Source organism: Python bivittatus, unplaced genomic scaffold (assembly GCF_059951505.1).
Source record: "Python bivittatus isolate LINGU-HERP-01145 unplaced genomic scaffold, Pbiv_v1 ctg000410_np1212, whole genome shotgun sequence".
NCBI classification, from domain to species: Eukaryota; Metazoa; Chordata; class Lepidosauria; order Squamata; family Pythonidae; genus Python; species Python bivittatus.
Genome location: NW_028277067.1, coordinates 3,771,354 through 3,787,222, shown reverse-complemented (window position 1 = coordinate 3,787,222; position 15,869 = coordinate 3,771,354). Strand labels below are relative to the sequence as shown.

At 39.0% G+C, this 15,869-nt stretch overlaps 1 protein-coding gene across 1 annotated transcript; it reads right to left on the bottom strand.

The window, feature by feature from the left end:
• Positions 1-44: 44 nt before the first annotated feature.
• On the bottom strand, positions 45-11,632 carry NT5C3B (5'-nucleotidase, cytosolic IIIB). Its single transcript, XM_025164857.2, has 10 exons — positions 10,954-11,632; positions 10,046-10,214; positions 7,988-8,086; positions 7,533-7,602; positions 5,899-5,945; positions 5,232-5,317; positions 4,985-5,074; positions 3,693-3,855; positions 1,637-1,837; positions 45-884 (listed from the first exon to the last, which is right to left on the bottom strand). Exons 2-10 carry the CDS (start codon positions 10,046-10,048, stop codon positions 750-752), a joined length of 894 nt encoding a protein of 297 aa, XP_025020625.1. The 5' UTR covers positions 10,049-10,214; positions 10,954-11,632; the 3' UTR covers positions 45-749.
• Positions 11,633-15,869: the final 4,237 nt, after the last annotated feature.

Below are 15,869 nucleotides of genomic sequence, written 5' to 3'. Positions count from 1 at the left end.
CCATTTGTGGTTCAAAAACATTTTGGAAAACATGTTTCACAAAACCAAAATACAGAGCATCAGAAATCCAATAGTTTGCATACAATTCAAGCAAAGACTCATGTTATACACACTTTTTAATTATCAGGGTTAAGCTTATTTGTTACACGTTAACTGTAATTGAAAAAAGCTCAAGAGCTACTGGGGCCAGTATGCATTCTTACTCTTAAAGGCAGTTTATATTACACCTGCTACTTAACTTCATCCACACAGCCAATTTAGAACATGCCCAAACGTATAGGATTCCAACAAAGCTATTCACCCGGGAAAGCCCTTCGACCCAACATTCCACAAGTCAGCTTCTTCTGCATAAAGCAGCATCACCAATAATACAAAATTGGTTTCCCACAGCAGGGTTATTTCAATAATTGTAATGTAGCTTAAAAGTAGGCTGCACCACATTATCCCCACTAGCTTATCTTTCTATTTTAAGAGAAGGGGAGTGACAATAGACAAGTCTAATCCATAATATCACCACCATATTGTTCTAATGTTTCAATAGTCAAACTAAGTCCTGATTCTGTTGCATTTTGGCCAAGAGAAAATTGACTACAAAATTAGTATATATCTTTGTACAATTATGATGGCTTTTTAATTAGGAATATAGTAGATATAAGAATAAGATTAATGCTAGCCGGGCCCTAATTAATTCTATGATTGTGGGAATGTCAAAAAACAATGAGGGAAATTTTCCAAAAGGCAACTAGTCATCAAGAGCTAGGGGAGTATGCATCTTGAGTTTGGGCCAGGATGAAGTGTAAAATACCATTTACTACATCCAATGTTTCATCTTTCTCCAGCACAATATCATAAGCCTCAATATATTTCTCCCGCTGTTCTTCCACCTGCATGAAAGAAAGTATAAATAGCAATTACAGAACTAATCTCATTAAACCTGTATTTTGTGGTTCCTATAAATACTAGTACTGTGGTGGAACACTGTCTGGAATGCCACAAGAAACCCAATACAGACAAACAAATTCAGGCTATAAATCCCACCTCAAGATCGAATTGGAAGAAATACCTCATGGCTGTAATATGTAGCCTATTTTTTTAACTACCTTGCTTCTTTCACATCCCCCCTTTCTTTGGTAACATCTTGCCTGATGAAGAGTTCTGGAGAACATAAAAGCTGGCTGACATTATCATTCCGGTAGTTCTAATATTCAAAATCCACAACTGGATAATAAACATATCTAGTTATTTCTCCTGCTAATTTCTACCGATCAAACTGCTGCTAACAAAATGAGTCAGGTCAGGTCTTACCATCAACCAATAGATAACATTAGAGCTTAGTGGCCTAGAGATGTGATGCTGTTCCTCTCTCACTTTATTTATCTGATTTTTATTGCCCTTTTGGCAAAACCTATCTATGTGGAAGGCTGGAAAGGACAACAAGAAGGCAGAAGCAACACTAAGAACACAAGGCAAGATACCATGGCTCTTATTTTCTAGGGACCACTGCAACTTGCTATGCCTCCCCCAAGCCAACCATCTTGGATGGCATCCAAACTCTGCTACCTGAAATAGCTGCCTTACTTTGCTTCCAGTTAGGGTCTCACCATCACTTTCAGCCATCTCGGTACTCTCAACTTACCCTGTCGTTCAGGAAGCCAATCCGGAGGATATTCTCCATGTCAGCAACGCCATCTGCCATAGTGAGGTCACCCATGGAATCTCCAAGCAGTAAGATGTTTGTTCTTGTGCAGAGTTGCTGGAAATACTCTGAGTTCTTCAGGACTGTGTTGTTCTTGTTATAGATGTGGATGAGGGGATCTTTAAAACCTTGCAAAACACCCTACAAAGGCAACGTAATGGGTTTATAGCACAGAAACAGCAAAATGCAGCTGAACATGTGTTGTGTGAACATACACACCTACAAGATAGGCCACTGTCATTTCGGTTTTATAAATGGACTTGAACCATGGTCCCCAATTTTTTAAGTTAATTTACAAATTAATACAAACTACAAATGCATTTCAGAAACTACATAAAATATTTCCTTCCATGTTATTAAGCAAGTTAAAACCGAATGGTATCAGTAGGTGTAAGCACATTTTAACTGTAGCTGACAGCTTAATATACTTCTTCAAATCAATAACTTTATTATAGCCATAAAGCCAGAAAACAATATAAAACCTGAAAAGTGAGTGAATATAAATATACATATATCAGTTGACAAGTATGTCTAGATATAAGATGTATTAACAAGAAATAAGAGTGAAATATAGAATATAAAAGTACATGGATAAAAGTGCAATAATAGAATAAAATAACCTAAAATACCAGTAAGTAGATAAGTCAGAACCTTCAACTATAAATAAAACGAACAGTACATATAGAGGCACAAAACTGGACAATCTGGGAAGATATACTTGGGTTCTTATCAGATAAGAGGAGTGACAAACAAAAGTTGTGCTCTTTGCCTGAAAATCCGTCTTCAGGATGGGATGGATGAGTCATCCTGGATTCCCCAAAAAGGGAACAACAAAGGAGCATATGGTTCAAAGACTCTACTGAGCCATCCCCACATGGGCACAGGCGCTGGTGCATTGGAGTATTCTTAGAGGACTGACAAGGGCAGTGCGCCTAGCCTGGCTAAGGTAAAAGCCCTATGAAATTTTGATATTATAACAGGTGATAAATAGGAGGCTGGTGCAAACCTTTTTGGAAGAATCTCTCAAATCACAGGACTAGACACTAGGCTTAGATTAGACTGAAGGTCCATGCCCAAGATCTAGTCCATGCTTGAGGGCACATCTGGCATTTTCAAAGCCTAAGGAGTAGAGGCTCTCCATTGAAAAGCCCAATAAATGGATTTTATCAGTAGAAGCCATGTTGATTTAAAGCAGGCCCTAAGGACCAAAGGGGCGAGACCTATAGGGAAGAGAATTAATTTTAACCAAAAGTTGAGTAAAAACCAAGCTCTAGCCTTCACAGAAATTAAACCAATCTCTAAATGTAAAATGGCATTCTTAATACATTTTGGGACTGCAGGAATGGCTCTACTAAACTTAGTCTGAACAACTTCAAGGATATTGTACTTGTTAAAGAGTGTAATGTACTTCTTGTAGATACATAAATGTTCTGCTTAGGATAACAAAGATTGAATATTTAAATATTTCCAAACTGTATACATTTCTATTTCTATGTCCTAGTTCTCCATGAAGAAATAAAATAAATAAACCCTGGTAAGGCCAAGATGCTTCAGACTGCAGGTGAGCAGTCATATGGGCAAATGCTATTTTATACACAAACTTCTCACACAGAAAAAAAATGTGGAAAGAAGGAATGCACCTAATCCTCTCCATATCATCTGCTTTTCTACACAGAATGGTTTTTAGGACAAGCGTTCAGTCATGGCCTCTACCACAAATCACAAACCATACAGCTCAGCCCAGCCCAGGTTTTTACCACTTCTAAGAAAACTAGTTCCAAGTCCCTAAGATATTCATTCTAACTGCAGTATCCAAAATTCTGTACATTGTGGCAAAGCCTGGAAGTTTATTTATTGCCGCCTTAACACCTTCCCTGATTCCAAAGAAAGCAGGAAATATTTTGAAGACGCTCTCATCAGGGCAGAATGGCAGAATCCTTGGCATGCTTCTGTGCCAGAGTTGATGAGGTGGGTAAAGAGAGATGATTCAACTCACACTGTCATCAAAGTCCATATAATTGGAGACCACATGGATGTTAGGGTGGAATACACCAGCCTGATGAATTATCTCCTCTAGCACATCACCCACACCTGCCGAAAAGATGAACAGGGGAACTTTGCTCTCATGCAGCTGGTCAAAGAAAACGTTGAAGCCATCTCTAAGTGCAAGAAGGAAGAAAAAGGTAACATGTGGCTAAAATTGTGAAATGTGGGCATTTATATTTAAAGGACAGCAGCAAAGTCCCAACATTTCCAATAGATGTATTAGCCCAAAAGGGCAACCATTTCTTGAAGCACACAAGACGTGACAGAAAAGATATCCTTTTTATCTTATCAATAGTAAACACTAAACATGCCCACTCGCTTATCAGTTTCTTGGAACAGATAAGGATACGCAGATCGGAAAAAGTAAAAGCTTTTGATTGCTAGCTAAAAATTAAACGAACTAAATAGTATGCAACATCCTAAAATACATAGAAGTACTTAATGGTAATCAATTCCAGTGATTGGTTAGTATGAAATGTCAAGTGGATAATTTTAATTAAATCCATTATTTAAAAATACATTTTTGGTGGATGATTTAAACAATGGTTTATAAGTTCTCTCAACTGAGAACACATGCACATAAGCATTAGATGGTAGCAAACCCTTTTCTTGACACATGAGTTTATGCTGATAGAAAACCTTACTATCATTCCCAGATCTTTGACAAAGGTACCTATTGGGACACGTTTGTTGTATTCAACCTTTATTTAAGTATGCATTTAACTATCTCTGCACCACCACCATACATCATATGAAAAGGCCATTAGAAGAGCCAATTTTTCCACAGTTCTTCAGTCTTTTATCTCAGGAAAATAAAGGTGGTCTTTATTACAGGTTCACTAATAGAATTATTGAAATAAATGTGAGATGTCCAAACACTTCAAACAACAAATACTATTATGACTGTGTTTCCTGATCTTCTGTTTCTGTAACTGAACATTCCAATCCCCATTTACTTCTCCCTTCTTTATGGTTTCTGGTGACCATAAAGCTGCTGACCCTAAACAAGTTGACACAATTGTGTACCAACAGATTTGCATTTGGTGAAAAAGAGCGTGCAGGCAATATGCATTACTAATTGTGCAGTAGTAAACCTTCAAACTTTGGGCCAGTTTTTATATTTAATTCCATGTGCAGAATTCCACCTTCCCATAACTTCGGAACATTTAATACAAAGAAGAAATAACTGAAATGGACATTTACCTCTTTCCTGAATTTGTACCTAACATGTGAATCCCATACCTGAGTTTAACATCTGAGTCTTTCACTATTTGGGCAATATCACTCTTCAGAATCTTTTCCTGGGACAGGAGGTTGTGAGCTTTAGTCCACCTGGAAAACATCATTGTCATGAGGTCTTGTTGGCTGAACTAATTACAGTAAATAAGACAAAGCTCACCCACCTTCTAAGCAACCAAAACATTGTGCCTCCAGCCTGCAACTGTTTTGGGACATCAAACAGAACAATCCTCTTTGGTATAATACTCACCATTCTATCATGAGAGGCAGTTTGTCCTCCACAGTCCGATAAGGGTCAATTTCAATAGGATAGTAATGATGGAGTAAATCTTTTAGCTGAAATATTGGACAGAATCAACACTTAAGTTCAAAGAAAAAACAGATTTTCAAAGCTGATAAGTAGCACTGAATTATAGGAAGTTTTAACATTAGAATACTCTGCTGTTATCTTGCTCAGTGTAATTACATGGAACATTGGATAACATCAATAAATTGGCCACTGCTGAAAAGACAGTCTCTGGCACTTTCTACTTTAATAAATTTTACTAACAGGCAAAAACAAGGCCTCCAAAGCTGATTTTAAATTACATGATGACTCACATAAATATCAGCAGTCCCCTTCACGTCACCTCGACCCAAACTCACTGAAGCTTTAAAAAATTGACTAGTACTTTCCAAACTTGATTTGGAAATGAAAAGAAAGCAAACAGCCCACAATATACTCTTTTAGTGGTTGACTTCTTAATAGTTGAAGTTTCCAAAGCCTCATACTTTACAACAGAAGGTATTTTCTCTTGCTTAAAAGGCCTAAAAGGTCACAACATTAATCCTAGGGATCCTGATAGCAGAAGGACATGAAATGTATCAGTTTGGATTTTAATTCAGATATTTGCTAAAGGAGTCCTAGAAGTTCATACCTTTTTTCTGCCTTCTTCGCTGATGACCCGGCAGTTATCTATGATATCTGAAGAGATACAAGCAGATTTCTAGCAACTCTATACACAGTAATGTCGAGTCTAAACTTACTTTGAACATGCTGTGTTTTGAAAGATTAATGCAAACAGTCAATGTGTAGGTGGCTGTGTGTATTTTGTTATTCTATTCTATTTGAAAACCACAATTTCAAATTGGGCACAAAATTGTGAGCCACCCAGAGTCACCCTCTGGGGAAGATCAGTGGCGTATAAATTTATTAAATAAATAAAAATAAAATTTAGTGATTTTAAAAAATATAACTGAATTTTTAAAAATACAGTAGAGTCTCGCTTATCTGACATAAACGGGCCGGCAGAACGTCGGATAAGTGAAAATGTCGGATAACGCACAGTAATGATTGAGTGCGGTAAAAAAAAAAAAAAAAAAAAAACTGATCCGCTGTGCCTGTTGCAATCAATTTTTGCATTGCAATGCCGCACCGTCAGGAGCAACAAGAAACAGTACACTCACGCTCGCAAACATGCGGCACACTTTTCTCATCGCCGATTTATGCGTGTTGTGTTTTTTTTAGGGGCGTCAGATAAGACGGAATGTTGGATAAGCGAAGGTCGGTTAAATGAGACTCTACTGTATAACTTTATTTAAAAAGCAAGTTTCTAGTTCTTGAGCCTATGAAAATAAGAATGGAAATTGTGTACATTTCCTGGTTGAAAACAGATTAGACTAGCATTCCAGAGAGTAGTTCTTTAGATCTGTGTAAATTGTGTATACATGCAAAATTGCCTAACAGCTTATTATTTTCCTTACCTATAGCAGTGCTTCTCAAACTTTGTGAAATCATGTCTTCTACTCACTATTATTCATGGAATTTCTAAATCATAACTATTTTTAGACTATGTTGAAACAACATTAAACCATTTTGTGTTTAAATCTAGTATATGCTACAAATCAGGAATCATATTCTGGTTAAGAAAGAGTGCCTTAATCACAATTTGAAAATGTAGTTTGTCATAAGCTAAACCGTATTTCAACATATTGTCTGAACTCAGATGAGCAAGGGGAACTTCCCTTTTCAGGAAGGTAGGAGGCTGGAATAGTTAAGGGACCATGGGATCTCTTTGCTACTTTTTTTCACACTCCAGAGGTTGTGTGCAATATGGGGGTATAAAATAGCCCAGAGAAGGCTTAGTCTTACCCCATTCTGTCCTCAATTTGGCCCCAATAAGGCCACTATGGTTTAAAAGAAACATTTACACATCTCTAAAATAAAAGGTTATTTCAGCAATCCAGAATGGTGGTTAACCAGTAAAACTTGTCTTGCCTTGGATTAGCCTGGTTATAATTACAACCAGATTGGGATTAGCACATCGTGTGAATATACTCATAACTACAGTGTATCAATAACTCTCTTAAACATGGCCTAAGGACCAGGAGGAAGTAAGAGAAGCCTTTACAAGCCTCCTTGTAAAGAAGAATGAGAATGAGCACAAAAATATGGGAAAACATCAAGGAGAAAGAGAGAGGGAGGGAGGGAGGTCACCAAGGAGAAGAACAAGGTTTTGGTTTTTTTTTTAAAGGGAGCTGACAATTAGAAAAGGCCAGAAATTAGACTCACTGTGTGAAGTAGGACAGCGCTTCCCATTGAAGCCAAACCGAGTCAGAGTCATGTCAAAATCAGAAATGACCTGGATTGAATGGGAAAGGAGAGACTTGGTAACTTTCCAAGGAATACTGTGTTCAGGTAGCATCCTACAGCACCACAGGACAGAGCAATTTAAGAATTAGGTCTCTAAAACAGGGGTATACATACTCCTCCAAAAGCTCTGATGCAACACTAAACCCCAGTTGATGTTAAACTGTAATTATTAATGAGATGGAGGGAAATGATTAAATGTGAAGCTTGTGATCCTATTAACTGTATTTAATTTTAAATTACATTTAGTTTTGTCCTGGCCCCATTTACATTTTGAGGAAGGTACCACTTTTTTATGCTGGTAAAACTTGTTGGAATAAACAGATACCCTGAAAAGAGATGGGGAAGAAGCTAAGGTTATGAAAAGAATCACACACCTGGAGTCTTGCTGCTCCACCTTTCCTGAGTGCTGAAACTATATTTTTTACATGTTCAGGATTCTTCATCCGGACAGTTATTTTCTGCAACTCAGGCACCTTGAGACAAACATAGTATGCATAACCCTCAATTACATTTTGGCACACAAATACCATTTTTTACAGCTGATAACATAAAATGTATATAAAAATAAAACTGCAATTAAGATACATGCAAGAAGAGATAAAAATAGCAAAACAAGGGTATTTCCATACATTTGTATTCCCAATCCCTCCATTTTGAAATCTGCCATGAGATTATCATTACTTGTGACAAATTTGGAATGCTGAAAAAGCAGGAAACACCATGCAAACACCAGGCTTATATAAGCAGGATGTATCAAAATTCTTGCCTCACTCTAAGAATTTTGATTCACGCTGCTTTATAAGCAAGAAAAATCAAGGCAGGCAGCGTTATATAGAGACTGTAAATTAACTAGAAAGACTAGGTTCGTGAGAAGGTTGTCTATGAAATCTACTAGAGAGTTCAAGTAGTAAAAGGAAGAGTAAGGGGAATATTCTTGTGAATAGAAAAATTTCCTGCACCCATGCCTAACAGAGTTCTAGTATCACAAACTGTAAAACAGCAGAAACTTTTGCAACCTGAGCTATGCCACAGTAAAACCAGGTGTTTGCTCTCCTTGTGAGTTTCTCTAGAGTAGACTGTCAGTAATGCACCCCCAGCCTGTAATGTCCAATCAACTTCCCCAATCTCTCAAGTACTCTTCTGCTAAGGTCTCAAATAGTCACATCAGTAATGCCCAGATCATTTATCTTTTCAGTTCTGTACCATCACATCTGCACTCTGAGGAAAACTTGGTCTTCCTTCTCTGCTTCCCAACATCCATAATCACCCCCCCCAAATAGTCTTCCCTACATAATTCTTCACAAATTGCACAAAGCCTGAATCTGTAATCGTTTGTTATCATCTCAAATCAGATTCAAAATTAACAGGTTTGAATTTACCATTAAATCTAAAATCACTCTCACCTTCAGCCCTCCATTTACAATGAAGGGAAATAAAATTCTGACCTGACTTACGGGGTTGTTGCAAAGATTATACTATTTAATTATGTGAATGGCAATGAAACCTAGGAAATATTATGCAAACACTAAACAGTAAAGGTAAAGATACTTTTTTGTTCAGGAACTCAAAGTGGCCTATAGCATTCCCTCCTCCTATTTTCCCCCACTACAGCAATCCTGTAAGGTAGGTTGGGCTGAGAGAGAGTGACTGGCCTAGAGTCGTCTAGTAAGACTCTGGCTGAAGACAGAACAGAACCTGAATCTAACCTTTTTACTACTATATCACACTCACTTTCAAATTAATTCATTTACTCACTCCACTTTTCTGGGATCTGACAATTCACTGAAGGACCAAGGCTTGGTTCATACAACCTGCTAAGCTAAAACATAGCTGGCTAGTTTGTAGTTCAGTATATTGTGCAAACTCAGATAAAATGGAGCAAGCTATCCCTTGGACACCTGTCTGCCCATCCACTCATTCTATTGAGAGCAAATCTTGACTCTACCCCAGTGATCATACAACTGACATACCTTACCTGATGCCCCCTGATGTGTTGGAATACAACTCTCATAATACAGACTACCATGTCTGGGCTGCACAGCAGTTAAATGGCAGCAATGAGGTACAGAAAGGTCTAACAAAACTTGCGGCCATCCAGTGGTCCTCGGGACTCCAGTAGCTTAGATCTACAAACCGCAGCGTGCTGGTTTGGGGAAGGGTGAACCACCATTATCTCAATTATATCCCAGCCCACGTCAGCCTTGCTCTACAGCCTTTCCCCTGTCAACCCTTCTAGCGGACACCCAGCCGACACCTGGATGTAAAGATGAGACTTGCTTTTTAGCGTTATGCACCATCCGGTTCGCTCTCAAAACCTTGTCGCATCAGCCATTAATTAAACAACCCCGCCGCCTAATTGCATTGCCCTCAGAACGTGCCGGGGAGTGCACGCGCGCGCACGGTGTCTCGCGCACCCCTTACGAATCCCTCACCATGACGCCGGTCCTATAGTTGCTGCAGCTGCAAGCAGAAGGCCTGCCGGGTTCTTCCCAGAAGGGTGGAGGAATGCAGAAAGTGGACGACCCGTCCGCGAGGCGGGAGGGTTCCTCTGAGCTGCGTAGGCGTCTCTTCCTCCTCCTCCTGTACTCGTTAGCTACGCGTCTGAAATTCGAGCAGAGGCTTCATCTTAACTGGGTCACGCGAGGCCAGAACCCTTCCTTTCTTTTCCCTCCTCCCTCAAGGGGGGAGGAGACGTCTGGGGTCACCCCCTCCCTCCTGAGGTGGGGCTGGTTGCCTGCGAACAGTTGATACGCGTTCCCTCCCAGCTAAACTCTGCATAGTTTCTCAAGGTAGCCGGCGCTTCATTGTGCTTTAGTTATTTTATTATTGGCAGACAAAAGACGGGCTGTCCACTGAAACGCTACAAAATGGCTTTGGAGGAATCTTGATATTTTAAAGGTAGTTTGATAGTCGATCTTTCTCTTGTTAAAAATAGCATTCTTATGCTGTGTCTCGTACAGCGCCTTGGTGATCCTAGTAGAAAGGATGGTGATATTTCTACTTAATAAATCATGACTCGACCCCCACCGTCAAAGTAGGGACTTTAAAGCCCATTCATTTAAGTACAAGAACGAGAAAATATTGTGCAGCTTTTTCTCACAGAGATTAATTGCATCATAAAGGATAAGTTAATAAATTTTCCCTTCCTGTCCCAACATTTCGTTTCCCCTTAAATCATTATGGCAAGATATTGCCCCTACTTCCTCAAAGGCAAGGAAAATATTTAACGATTTTGCAGTATACCCAACAGTTTTGAAAACGGTTGAAAAGCATCCAGGCTGAAACCCTGGAACTGTGGTGCTCATAGCCCCTTTGCCTCAGCTCGGAGATGGCTGCTTACCGGTTGTGGCTGGCACGTCCTCACGCTGGAGCCTCCATCCTGGGGGGCAGGCTGCCACTGAAACAGGGTAATAAAAGACCCAGCAAGAAAGTGGTGATTTCCAGCAGCAAATGGAACAAGTCCTTCTCTCTGCAAGCGTTTTGTGTTGCACGGAGGAGGAGCCGAGGGAAATCAGTGAGCTGCAAGGACTCCAATTGGCTTGTTGCCCGATCATTTCCCTTTCAGCCATGGGGCTCCGTTTCTCCACGGTCATTTCTGCTGTGGCTGCTGGGGAAATGAGAGCTTTGCCTAGCAACTAAAGGTTTTTTTGGGGAGGGGGAGGGGGAGGGGGAGGGGGCAGGCGCGCTCTAGTAGCAACATAAATTTTGTAGAAGACGTTTCACAAGATTGATATTGGTGCCAGTAACTTTTGTCCCCCCCCCCGATGATCCCTGCCCTTATCTCCACACCTGCTGGGGAGCACCACAGAAGCCAGATTCTCCGCCCCCCACGCCCTCGCGCGAAGGCAGCAACTTGGTCACGTTTTCGAAGCGTGGGAGAAGGACTGCTACCGGTACAGGAGCTTTCCACTTTCTTCCCATTTGGAGGACAAAAAGGAAGCGTGTTGCTGGGTGTGTAAGGAAGAGCCCTGAGTGACTTTGGACCAGTCCCACTGTCTCAGCCAAACTTAGCTCAGAGAATCACTATTGTAGAGAAAAAAACATCAGTGTTATCTCTAATGAGGTACACAATAACATGTTCTTACTCTCCTTAAACTCTTACAGAAAAAGATGGCATATATATGTGAGAAATATTAATAAATTCAACCAGGCCTTTAGCATCCCCCTGAAAACTAAAAAGAGTCCATAAAATGCTTGGTCAAACATAAGATTTATTAGTGTATTAGATCTGGGTTACCAAAAAAAGCCCCAATTGCCATGTTCATGTTGCATGCTGTGTCTAAATAAATAAATTAAACAAATAAAAATTATGACTTTATGACCTGATTTACACAACAGGCTAAGACAAAAAGTTGTATCCTAGACTAAGATGTTATGCAACCCCAAACAGTGCTTAATTTGAGAGGTTTATCTAGCCCTCTCAGTGCTGTATGTATAATGGCCATGGGCCCCAATTTAATATTTTTACTTCTAACAACAGAATCCCTCTCCAAAATATTGCTTTGGTTTACAGCAAGAAAGGGGAAAGTATTCTCTGTATAGAAACATTGAATTGGTAGTTATGCTTACTAAACACTCCAGAATTCAAAAGGAGGAATGTAGATGTTTCCTCTCTAATTGCATAACTATTTCCCCTTAATTTTTTTTTTACCTTTTAAGTAACAATCTAAGTTGCATGGAGAAAGTTGAAATATAAAATGAATTAAAGCTACTTCTAGACAAAGCTTTTTCTATGTTCTTGCCCTGCCTCATTGACAGAATTTTATGGCAGATCAAAACATTAGCTGAGTTTGTACAAAACTTGCTTATAAAATTTATATCATATTTTGCAGTGGTGAGCTAAAACACGCTGGATTAAGGATTCAGTGTAGTGGCAAACCCAAGCAATTGGATTCAATTAAACATGGTAGGTTAGCATGTTGTGTGCACACAGCCTCCATCTTCTACTTTAAATCCTACCAATTTTTTTGCATCTTTTCTTTTGCACCAGAAAATTATGAATAGGGAAAAACAGAATAATTGCACAAATATTCAAGGAACAACATCTCAAAAAATGTGATAGGCCAATAGAGAGAAGAATAGCATAGAACATTTCTATCATGCTAGCTTTCTATTCACAATATTTTAATCAGGGGAGCATTCAAAACCAGTATTTCCCCATCTGACATTGTATCATCCATTCCACTGTGTGTGTGTAGACCACGCTTTAGCCTTTATCTGTCACCAGGAGCTTGAGAATAGCCCATCCTCTCATCCCATCAACAATTACTCTTTTCTAATTAATAATACATAGTTCTTAATGTCCTGTTGGGAATTCCCTGAGCAAAATTTCCACATACTTCCCTCAGAAGTGTGAATAAACATTTCAGCTCAGCAGTATTTGAGAAATCCTGAACTATAATATAACCAGATCCAACCTTATTATAACTCACGACTCAGTTAAAAAGTGTAGGTAGTTGAAGATGGGGCTTCTAGTAATGAGGAAGGCATATCATTTGTATTCACAAAGTCCTGACATGTTTTTAATGGATACAACTGCTTAGAAACTTTTGCAAGTGTACTGAAATACAGTTGGAACATTTTGGCATTTTAATTACTTTAATGTGTCCACCAATGTTTTAAAACTTGACCTGTCTCTGGAGAGCACTGTTGTTGGGAATAGATAATTCCTGGTGTTGTTTGTGGCAGTAAGGCCACAGAGCTTAAGTCCAGTTTGACAGGACAGTTTTAAAATAGAAATGTTGATATAATTTTTCAATCCAGTCTGCAATTTTGTCTTGAATGCCTCTTAGCTGTATAGTATACATTCCTCCATTATAGATATGGGATAGAAAGCAAGTTTAGGTAAAAGCTCAGATGGACGTGAGAGAACATTATCTTCACTTATGAAAATAGGCTTCTCTCTGTAATGATGCTAATTCTTGATTGATTGATCACATTTATATAGCCACCCATCTCACAGTACATGACTCTGAGCAGCATACAATAAAAAACACATCATAAAAAGCTAACAATTAAAAAGCATTGTATAATTAAAAAACCAAAGTTACCAATGACAGAGTAGCAGAGCGCGCTATCATTACAGGCAATACAACCATCTCACTAATTCACCTGTCAGAGTCTGCACACCAAACCTGATGACACAACCATGTTTTAAGGGAATTCCAGAAGGATGTCAGGGATGGGGCCAGTCTCACCTCAGGGGGAGGGGAATGATGTTCCACAGGGCGGGAGCCAGGGCAGAAAAGGCCCATCTCTGAGGTCCTGGCCAGATGTAACTCCTTCACAGACATGACCCGTAGCATAGTTCCTCTGCGAGACCTTATGGGACAGGCAGATGTTTCAGGTGGAGCTGGACCCTCAAGTAACCTGGCCCCATGCCATGAAGGGCTTTAAAGGTCAAAAACAGCACCTTGAATTGAACCCAGAAGTAAACTGGCAACCAATGCAGCTGTTAAGCAGCTGTTAAGCAGAAAGCCATTGTTAGCTTGCATAGCACAGAAACTTGGAAAGTTTTGTGAATTTGAAGTTTTTCCTCATAGCAGTTATGTTTTTTTCAATGCAACTTCTATCTTGAAAGCATTTTAGAGCCTTGTGCAGATTGCAAGAGTAGAAGAATGAGAAATTGTTCAGGACCTTGTGGTAGGAGCTCCATGGTACACAATAAATAGGCCTCTTATTCTAGCTATTCAGGTTGTCTTGGAGAAACCTGGGCAGTTATTCACTGTGTAAAAAGAAGGAACTGAGAATACACCTGATGAACTGAGCTGCAGCTTATGAAAGCTTATGCCTTTAAATAAAGTGTTAGAAAAATGCAACTAGACTCCTTCTGATTTGGGGGGATGCAAGACTTGTTTTACAAAACACAACACAAATCCCAGTGTTTAGATAAGTCATCTTATTGGAGACTTGACATTTTAGGATCCTTTTTCCTCCAAGAAAAATAATACCTCCTTTTGCACTCCAGATTTGTGATGTTACTTGCTGTGTGTGAAATTATTCAACTGCAGAAAAAGATCACACGTCTCTCTAAATGAAATGAGGAGATGGTGCTGTCAGCAAGGATGCAATTTCAGGTCTCATTCACAGGGACAAGCAGATTTAAGTAAGGGAATCAGAACAGGCAGCATGATTTATGTGTTACTGTATAAGACAGAAAAAAGAAATCAGTGTTTTAGGAGCACTTGAACAATTATTTCTTTAATTTAATTAGTATCACCAGAGTGAGTATGGATTCTTACATAGCCCAAAATGGCACCTTTCATATGAAAGAGGGAGTTAGCAAACTCAGGGAATTCTATATTTTGCAGAAATGGACAAACTAAAAATCAAACATTCATTAAAACAAAATTAACCCCCTGACATGACAAAACGCTTTATCTAATGCAGCTCAGCATCTGCTATAATTTGTTACATTAAGTTGAGGCATTAAGTAGACTGATTTAGTTTTGCCTGGTGGACCAGATCACTGATAATCCAGTCATTACAGATTGCAAACCATGATTTATGTATCTTTCTGTGAAGATGCACAAACTGTAGCCCTCAAGAGTAGCAAACTAATTTTTTAAGCCAGGAAAAATTATTAAATAAGAGAATGGAGATAATTTTATTAACTGTCTTAAATTTAAACCAAAGTTCAAGTGAAATTAAACATAATTGTAAAGAAAATTAGTTGTATTCTAATCCTGCCACTGCTTCCTGGAATCCAGTCCTGGTATGCTACTTATGTGTAGCCAGTAAAAAGTGCATGCTTCTGATTTGTGATGTGTTCAGTAAATCATGGTGAACTAAATAATGGCTAGTACAAAACAGCATGGTTTGCTGACCTATAGTTTATTGAATAATCACACTTTGTTGAGTTCAAACAAAATGCAAAACTATAAACCACGCTAATGCTAGATTCACTGAATACACTAAACCAAACCATATTATTGCTAACAAGTGAAATAGTACAGTACAAGAGTAGTCCATTGCAGAGTCCTCTCTAATCCAGCATGCTTACACTGGCAAATCAAGTCACTTAGGAAGTTCAAAGATCAGAAGGACAAGTTATTTCCCCACGTTGTACCTCAGCAACAATAGTATTCAGAGGCAAGTTGTCTGCTCATGGAGACATCATCTAAACTTGGTTAATTTTTTAAATATATTTTTAAAAGATCCTTAGCAAGGAATTTATTCCCCATCCCCCTGCCAAAGCTATTGTACCATAAGGAGGCATTTTCATTTATTTATCTAATGTGACTCCTTTCTTGGTCA

What these genes read in the sequence shown, in the direction of transcription:
- NT5C3B (XM_025164857.2), bottom strand. An exon ending in GTGGAGCAGCAAGACTCCAG is followed by an intron (nt 7,603 to 7,987) that starts GTGTGTGATTCT and finishes CATTCAATCCAG; the next exon opens with GTCATTTCTGATTTTGACAT. An exon ending in GACTCAGATGTTAAACTCAG is followed by an intron (nt 3,856 to 4,984) that starts GTATGGGATTCA and finishes TCTTGCACTTAG; the next exon opens with AGATGGCTTCAACGTTTTCT.